Source organism: Oratosquilla oratoria, chromosome 24, assembly GCF_046742065.1.
Source record: "Oratosquilla oratoria isolate Oo_2021 chromosome 24, ASM4674206v1, whole genome shotgun sequence".
Taxonomy (NCBI): domain Eukaryota; kingdom Metazoa; phylum Arthropoda; class Malacostraca; order Stomatopoda; family Squillidae; genus Oratosquilla; species Oratosquilla oratoria.
The window spans coordinates 44159345-44169344 of record NC_134800.1 but is presented as its reverse complement, the minus strand read 5'-3'; the positions used below and the strand labels follow the sequence as shown (position 1 = coordinate 44169344).

The window sequence follows — 10000 nt, the reverse complement described above, 5'->3', positions numbered from 1 at the left end:
CCTCTTCCTCCTCCACCTCTTCCTCTTTCTCCTCTTCCACCTCCTCCCCTTCCTTCACCTTATCCTCCGTCTCTTCCTCCTCCTCCTCCTCCTCCACCGCATAAGGGGTAAATGGTACATGTTTTTTTGCAATCGACATTTTAGAAAATATAGTGCGACTTTCACGAACCAGACTCAAACAGCATTATTCAATTATTGGAGAATAATTCTCTCTCTCTCTCTCTCTCTCTCTCTCTCTCTCTCTCTCTCTCTCTCTCTCTCTCTCTCTCTCTCTCTCTCTCTCTCTCTCTCTATCAAAAAAAAAAATCCCTTTCTGCTTTTCTCTATGACTCTATCGGTGGGTTATTGTCCCCAAAGATAGAAGAGCTGGTTATTGCTAATGGAGTAATTCTTCTTCCAAATTACCCTACCCCTCCCTCCGACCCGATCCCCATTTTCTCTTCACACCCCGTCTCGGTCCAATAACCTAACCCTAATTGCAAGGATCCAACCACTCACTCCTCACCAAACCTAATCACAGTTGAAATGGTCTGCCAATCCGGACAATGTATTTCTATATAAAGGTGTGTGTGTGTGTGTTTGTGTGCATTTGTGTATGTGTGTGTACGTATCAAACATCCCAATTACAGTAGACAACAAAGATGATAAAAAGAACCATTTTCTACCCCAGCGCACTCAATTACGCGACTGTGTGTATGTGTGTGTGTGTGTGTGTGTCTGTGTGTGTAAGTGAAGCGTGTGTGTGCGTATGTAGGTAAAGTGTTTTTATGTGTGTGTGTGTGTGTGTGTGTGTGTGTGTGTGTGTGTGTGTGTGTGTGTGTGTGTGTGTGTGTGTTCGATTCGTTCTTGGTCAGTCTAAGGCAAGAGTGGAGTGCCACAAGGCGACGTGGGCGAACCTGTGTCATGATCCAATATCCGGAACGACAATTTCGATCCGCGGAGTCCCATTGTATATTGTGTGTGTGTGTGTGTGTGTGTGTGTGTGTGTGTGTGTGTGTGTGTGTGTGTGTGTGTGTGTGTGTGTGTGTGTGTGTGTGTGTGTAATAATAAAAATAGGTAATAACAATCGGTTTATCGAGTTAGCAGTGATACATTGACGATGTACAATTTAAGCTAATTCTAGGACTAGATTAAATTGAATTAATGATGTGCATTATAGACGGATTGGCGCTGTCCTTTTAGTGATTAGTCCTCGGGGTGCTCTGATGGGCACAATTTTGTTGTTTGTTGTGTGTGTGCGTGATTGTGTGTGCGCGTCTGTGTGCGCTCGTTCATAGTTTGAATGGGACGTACTTAATGAAGCACATTTCTCTTTATCCCCAGAAACCCTTTGCCCCGGAAGCCAGATCCTAATCAGGAACACCTAAAATTATCCACATTCTTCCACCTCCACTTCCACCTCTATCGCCCACCACTACACAACCGTTACTATAACCAGGCCTAGTCTATAAATTCACACTTGGTAAAGAAAAAAAAAAATCCTTGTATGAATGACCTGATGACGTCACATGTCGTTTTGGATCACAGGCTAACCGCCGCCCGACTTGCCCTCCCGTCTCTCTGTCTCTCTTTCAAAGCCTAAATCAGAGGCCTGTTAACGAATAATAGACAGCCATCCAATCAGCGTTCAAAGTTGCCGCTGCCACAGTCGTCTCGCCCACGGATTGAGAGGAACAGCCATTGTCGTTTGCATCCTCTCTCTCTCTCTCTCTTTCTCTATGCTTCTCACTCTCTCTCTCTCTCTCTTTTTCACTCTCCACTCTTCACTGTCCTATCACTCGCGACAGAAGGACATTGTCCAGGGAATACTCGCGGAAGGGACAGACAAACAAACAGACAGGCAGAGCTTAGGCCCAGTTGTCGTCATTCCTAAAGAAGCATAAAAAAAAGAGGGGACAAACAAGACTCTTTTATCATCTTGCCTTCCAGGTGGCCTAACCCAGAAACATTGGGTGGGGGTGGGGGTAGGGGGGAAAGGGTGAATCGGGGGGGGGGTGATCAGGTTGGTACCCTGAACACTATGGTGTCAGAGACAATGGCACCCTGAACACCCTGGTGCCAGAGACATTGGCACCCTGAACACCCTTGTGCTAGAGACATTGGCACCCTGAACACCCTGGTGCCAGAGACATTGGCACCCTGAACACCCTGGTGCCAGAGACATTGGAACCCTGAACACCCTGGTGCCAGAGACATTGGCACCCTGAACACCCTGGTGCCAGAGACATTGGAACCCTAAGCCACAAAATAAATAGTTCCTTTAGTCATACAAAAGCCTCGTTGCAAGGGAGACATAGCAAATGCTGCAATTGTTTTTGTCCTATACAGTAAAGATCTCATAACGATTTTCTCTTTTAATCTAACATCATAAAACTGTAAGGGCAATAGTCAAATACAAAATGACAATTCACTAGAGGGCGAACATTGAAAAAATATATATATTTTATTTTTGTTTTTTGTTTGATTTTATTTTGTAAACTGAATGTGTGCTTTGCCTCGACCATCCACATATACTGGTGAAATTGATCTATGCATATGTATGTGTGTATATATGCAAATATATGTATATGCGTATGTAATATGTATGCAGATATGTACGTATGTATATATGTATACATGTATATATGTATATATGGGTAGTAAATGCCACGAGGCTCGGACAAATGACAATCACTGGTACCTGTCATGGACTGAAATCGAGTCTGTTGGATTAGAAGTGATGTCGCAGACTGACATGTAACTACAGAGGGGTGAAACCTCAGGCGATAGCACACGCATACATACATACACACACATACACACACGCACACACATATGCACATACAATCACACACGCACATACAATCACACACACACACAAACACACACGAACACACACGAACACACAAACACAGACACACACGAACACACAAACACAGACACACACAATCACATGCACACACACACACACACACACACACACACACACACACACACACACACACACACACACACACAATCATACACATACAATCACACATACATACATACAAACATACACGAACACATACGAACACATAAACATAGACACACACAATCATATGCGCGCACACACACACACACACACACACACACACACACACACACACACACACACACACACACACACACACACACACACTCACACATACAACCACACACACAAACACACACACACATATACAAACACACACGAACCCATACGAACACACAAACACAGACACACAAAATCACATGCACATGCACACACACACACACACACACACACACACACACACACACACACACACACACACACACACACACACACACACGCAATCATACACATACAATCACGCATACACACAAACACACACGAACACATACGAACACACAAACACATGCACAAATACAGACACACACAATCACATGCGCGCGCGCACACACACACACACACACACACACACACACACACACACACACACACAAACACACACAATTACATGTACACACTCACACGCACGCACACACAGAATGCATAGTAAGTACAATGAACTTGTGTGTGCGTGTGTGGGCGACTGAAAGGTAGAGACATGACACCGGAACATCAATCACACATTCGTTGTGATCGATCGATCCAACGCATGAATGCATGCAAACACTACGTCACACAGGATTCGAACGCAAATTACGCATGTCGAGTCTGCATGTACGCAGGAAGATAAATATAAAAAAGTTCGTCTCATTTGGAAACAAACAACTCTATTCAAACGCTTATAAAAGGAGTTTTTTTTTACTCCCTTCTCTATTAAGCTCAAAAGCCTATTTCGAAAAATTCTGCAAGAATCGTTTCATCTTTTTTATTTTGGTTTTCATTCACATGATTACTCCCTATCTCATTCGGTCAAATAATAAAAGTCTCAAGATAAAGGTATGTACATCCTTTTAAACGTGAATTACCGTAAAGAAAAAAAAAATCTGTACTGTTGTCCTTAAATGGCAGTGATGACTTGACCAACGTAGAACGGTATGTACTGCATGTATGAATATATGTGCATGTACGTATATACAGTATATATGTATGTATGTACGTATGTGTGTATATACGTATATATGTATGTACATATGTCACTATGTATATATGTATTCTGTATGTATATATGCATACGAATATATGTCTGTATATATGTATGTATGTATGTATATACATGTATGGCCGATATCGTCCTAAATTCCTTTACGTCATCAGTCAAGTATTACCTCCGCGGCGAGGAAAATGGTCCTTAAGTACTTGTGTCATAAGAGCTATTGCATGCTCTCCTGAAAATTATAGGGGATGATACAGGGTACGTTCTACGGAGGAACCAGAGGCACGTATGCACACACACACAGACACAGACACACACACACACACACACACACACACACACACACACACACACACACGAGACGATTTCCAGCCACCTGATGATTTTGTTCCAAAAAATGATGACCCTGAACCTATTTCCCGAAACTTGAAATAAATAAACAAAAATAAATAAATAAATAAATGAAATAAATAAAGAAAAAATAAAATAAATAAATTAATAAATAAAAAATAGATGAAAAATGAAATAAATAAATTGAAATAAAATACTATGAAATAAACAGAACAAAATTTATAGATAAATAAATAAGAAAAATAATCAAATAAAAGTCAGAAACAGCCTCTACAAAGTCAAAATTCAGAGAGACAAAGGCATGAACTACACAAAGGAGAATGGCTACATCAAAACACTTTCATCAAAGGATACAGCATCTAGGCAATACAGAGAATCCAGAAACCTCGGGGGAAGTGAAGATAAAACACACAGCGGAGGCGCCCACACGTGTACACTTGTACGCACACGTTCGACTTTGCAGATGCACACACAGACACACAAGCCTATGTGTACATGTGCACACAAAAAGCGCCCAGACCCAAACGACCACATATCTAATTAGTAATTGGTGGTTTCTGCTTCAGGGAATTTCAACGAATCGTTTGGTCTTGATTGCACATTAATGGAACGATTCTATGTCTTTACTAGACGCTCTTCGCGTGCTGTCACCTCATTACTTGCCCGCAAGGTGGGACTGAGGGAGGGACAGAGGGGAAAAGGGAGAATGGAAGTAGGAGAAAGGGGAAGGGGGAGATGGGGGGAAAAAGGGGGAAGGGATGATAAGAGTTGGGGAGATGGGAAAGGGAGTAGAGGAAAAGCGAGAAGGGAGAAAGGAAAAGGGAGATGGGGAGAAAGGAGAAGGAAGATGGGAGATGGGAAGGGGAATAGGGGAAAGGGGAAAGGAAGGTAAGGAGGGAAGGGGAAGGGGAAAGGAAGGAGAGGGGTGGGAAGAGATGAGGGGAAGGGATGGGAAGGGGAAAAGGAGAGGGGAAGGGATAGGAAGGGGAAAGCGAAGAGAGGGGATGGGAAGGGGAAAGTTGGTTAGGAAGAAAGAGTAGGCAACACAGAGCTCTCGCTATCAACAATGGCGCTCCCTTTCCAGCAGACATCCCACACAGTGCCTATCACACCCGTAGCAGTGATATAGTTTCATGTATCCACGCCGTGGCACTGAATGAGAGCCAGGCACTCCTACACACACACACACACACACACACACACACACACACACACACACACACACACACACACACACACACGCCTGGAAGACAACAATATAATAAACCCAAGACAATTTGGGTTCAGGCAAGGAAGATTATGTACCACAAACTTAAAATGTTTCTACTCAAGATTGATAGACATAGTGCAAGAAATAAATGGATAGGCTCATTGTGCCTTCCTGGACTTACAAAAAGCTTTTGACAAAGTACCACACAAAAGATTATTAAAAAAAACTGGAACATATAGGAGGGATACAAGGGAACCTACTAAAATGGATGGAGGACTTCCTGATTTTTAGAAAGATGAGAGTAGTGCTCAGAGGAAAATATTCAGGTCGGAAAGAGGTGATCAGTGGAGTACCGCAAGGATCTGTATTGGCTCCAATAATGTTTGCTATTTATGTGAATGACATGGATGATGATGTGAAATGTTACATGAGCTTCTTTGCAGACGACGCCAAACTGTTTAGGAAAGTAAAAACTGAAAAGGATTGCAAATCACTGCAGGAAGACCTGAATAAGGTATGGAACTGGAGTCAGAAATGGGAAGTGGACTTTAATATTAACAAGTGTAGTATAATGGAGTTTGGAAAAAGCAAAAATAGAATATCAGGACAATATAAAATTGGAACCAAGAAGGTAAAGAAGGAGAGATCCGAAAAAGATTTGAATGTAATTATCTCAAACGACTTGTCCTATGATAAACAGATAAACAAAATTGTCGGAGAATCCTACAACTTGCTAAGATCAATAAAAGTAGCATTTACATGTTTGGACAAAGATGATTAAAAAATATTGGTCACGCTGATAAGGCCTACACTAGAATACGTGGCGACATTGTGGTCACCCAGTACTAAAAAGAATATAAAGAAAATAGAAAGAATCCAGAGAGCAGCCACAAAAATGGCACCTGCACTTGCAGATTTTTTATATAAGAAGAGATTGGCTAAATTGGAGTTGTCAACTCTGGAGCAAAGAAGAGAGAGAAGTGAGCTACTGATCATCTACAGAATCATGAAGGGCACAGGAATACTCGATAGAGAGGACTTGTTAAACTGGGACAAGAGAAGCACATGAGGACACGGAAAGAAAGAAAAAAAAAACATAGCTACAGAAAAGGTCTGAAGAAAAACAGTTTTCCTTGTATAGTGGCGGACACTTGGAACAAACTGGACAAGGAAATAGTGTGCGCAAAAACCATTTATAAGTTTAAGAGCAAACTAGACACTGCGAGATACAAAGGCGGGACACTACGAGCGTAGCTCCCCTTCCCGCAAAATACGACTAGGTAAATACAACTAGGTAAATACACACACACACACACACACACACACACACACACACACACACTGTCACTACGTGACTTTCCAATAAGATAATGAACAGATCGCGAGCAGTGAATTCATGGCAAATAGATTCAGAAACTACCGCATAGGGACTCGATCCCTGGGTTTCACTAATCATTACTGTCGGGTAATTGGTCAATTCCTTTAGTGCGATGGTCATAGTCTAACGGTAACGTCCTTGCCTTGTGGTAGTGATAAGCACAGCCAAGGGTTCAAGTCCCGCTGGCAGAGCTTCTGAATCCAGATCACGAGCAGTTGAGTGGTGTTAACTGGGATGCAATTAGGTTTAAGTTAAGTTAAATTAAGCTGGATTCTACCGTGCTTATTGGAGGTTGACCATGTGCCCTGTAAACAACGCAATACAAGATATACAAAGATGGGTTTACGCAGGGAGGAGTTCAGCGACAGGTTAGGTTGTCACCTTTGCCCTGGGTACATGGACAGCCCATGGAAGGTTCTGGTGGCCTTCTGGTATCAACCTGGAGGCGTTTACCCTCACGAGCTCGGATCAGCACCGAACACACCACAGCGGGAGACGCATATTGAGGATCTTTATATCTTCTATTATGGTCAGTCTGTACAAAATGGACTTCGATTGTGTACAGTTTGGTCGTGTACATTTCGATTGTTTACACTACTTGAATTGTGTAAACTTCAACTGTGTACACTTCGACTGTGTACACTTCAACTGTGTACATATCGACTGTGTACACTTCGACTTTGTACACATTGTAATCGTACACGTATATTCATTTAAACACCGAACCTGTGTGAATAATATTTCCTGCTTTGATACGAGACAGGTAGTAATGTAATTAGTACTAATGGGGAGTAATGGATATCATCAAAATCTAATTGGTACGTATCGAACGGAAATTGAATTCTCACGTTCATGAGGACCCAGGTCACGTGTCTCAGCCTCACGAGATCGGGAGGCGATGAAATAGTTAACACTGTTAATAGTAACGAGTTTTCGATAGTCGCTTTAACTGCTCCCTGTGGGACTTCGCGTTTAACGCCTGGAAATGTTAAAAATCTTCCTTTCCCTGTCGTCAGGTGATTTTATTACAATAATAGATCTCTCAAGCGAAAGGATAAAGTAAAAATATCTAACTCAGATTTTTTTTGCAAAATATAAAAATTTCTCTATGTATTATTTCAAACTTTTATCTATCATTTTTTTTGTAAGATTTCTTGATATATTGTATAATTCACGAGTACTAGTGTGTTCCTTTTGACACACACACATAGGCACAGACAGACACACACACGCAGACACACAAACACACATACAATTATTAAATATATATATATTCCATAAGAAGGTATTTTATACAAAGTAGATATATACTGTACATTCCATAAAAATGTATTTTATAGCATATTGACTTCACTCTCTTTTTCTTCTCTCCCCTTGCCAACAGCCAGAAAATGCCAAGCCAATCGGAACCGTCGCCGCTCGCCGGTAAGATGTGGCTGGAAGACCGGACCATGACAGCGGAGGCCGGAAGTGACGAAGTCAAGGCCGGTCAAGAGAAGACCATCAGGTCTGGCTCGAGCACAAAGCGAGACAAAGAGGACGCAGGGAAGCGGGAGAAAGGAGAGGAGGAGGAGAAGGAGGCAAGGGATGCGGAGGGAGAGGAGGAAGATGGAGACCAGGAGACGAAGGGGACACGTCCTCGAAGACATCGGGGGTCACTTCGGGAGGATAAGAGGAAGTGGGACGGAGAGAAGAATGTTTACAAGGTCATCGTCATGGGACACGCCAGGGTGGGCAAAACGTCCCTCATCTCCAAGTTCCTCTATGATGTGGTAAGTGAAACAACGCACATTTAATCCGTAGACTTTCCCCCAAATTTGTATTAGCCTATGCCTGATTGTATTTATTTGCTTACTCTACGAGTATTCATGGAATTACTAAATTCTTTTTGTTATATCGTGCCTATTCAGGTTAAAAAATGTTTTTCACTATATCAGACACTATACCACCAACCAAAGCCACTAAAGCCACCATCACTATGAACACTGCCACCACTACAACAATGAACATTAATTAAGATAAATACCTAACCAGATCTCCTTTGTACCTCTGGCAGCCCACCACAGCCTACAAACCAACCATCGAGGAACTTCACCGCGTCCAGTACGAGGTGGAGGGTGACGTGCTCACCCTCGACGTCCTGGACACGTCTGGGAGTCACCCTTTCCCGGCCATGAGGGAGCTGGCCATCCGGAAGGGCCACGCATTCCTCCTCGTCTACGCCATCAATGACCCACAGTCCTGGAACACCGTCGAATCGCTTCGGAAGGAGGTGAGTAAGGTCAATAGAAGGGTTACAAGGTCATCAAGATGGGATTACAAATTGTATCTTAGGCACTGTTCACAACAGCGTTCAAACACAACTGCGTTTTTTACCGCGGCGGTAACCGTGCGGTTCAAACCACTACTGTGAACAGGGTCTTAGACTGAACAATTTACCAGCGATTCTATAATATTGATGAACAGTTCGATGTTGTTGAGACGTCTTTTGGATCATGGGGTTGGGTTGGCGGGTAGAGTGTGGGTTTTGTCTATTGTGGGGTAATGTTCCTAATTTGGTAGAATGCTAATGTTACATCCCTTAGTGCTACTAAAATCAATTCTAGGGGGTGTTAGGAAGCAATACATACATACACTTTCCTTCATCCTTCTAGTAATGAGATATTAGTTCGGGGGTGCTGGACTTCGAAGACAGGGCGCGTTAGGGTCGGAAAAGGTTGGGAAACGCTGGTGTTGGGTAATCATGTATATCGAGAAAGTTTTTTTTCGTACATTTCTTTCCATACTATGGCGTCACAGGTCACAATAGGTCACAACGGTTGACTAAACTAGGGAAAGGAGTAACAATATTTCTAATGTTTCTGTTTTTATATTACCTCAACTTTAATAAGGTCCATCAATTTAATAAGATTTGACTTGGCTACCTCCCTGATAAGGGGGAAAAGACCTTAGTATGTAGATATACATACATAGATA

General features: G+C 42.5%; 1 protein-coding gene across 1 annotated transcript in view; it reads left to right on the top strand.

The window, feature by feature from the left end:
* The window catches only part of LOC143038587 (GTP-binding protein Di-Ras1-like), a 31284-nt gene that overhangs the window by 13399 nt on the left and 7885 nt on the right, over nt 1-10000 (top strand). The window contains exons 2-3 of the mRNA XM_076207991.1: nt 8409-8796; nt 9081-9296. Coding sequence (XP_076064106.1) covers nt 8416-8796; nt 9081-9296 — 597 coding nt within the window. The 5' untranslated portion in view covers nt 8409-8415. The remainder of the gene's footprint in view (nt 1-8408; nt 8797-9080; nt 9297-10000) is intronic.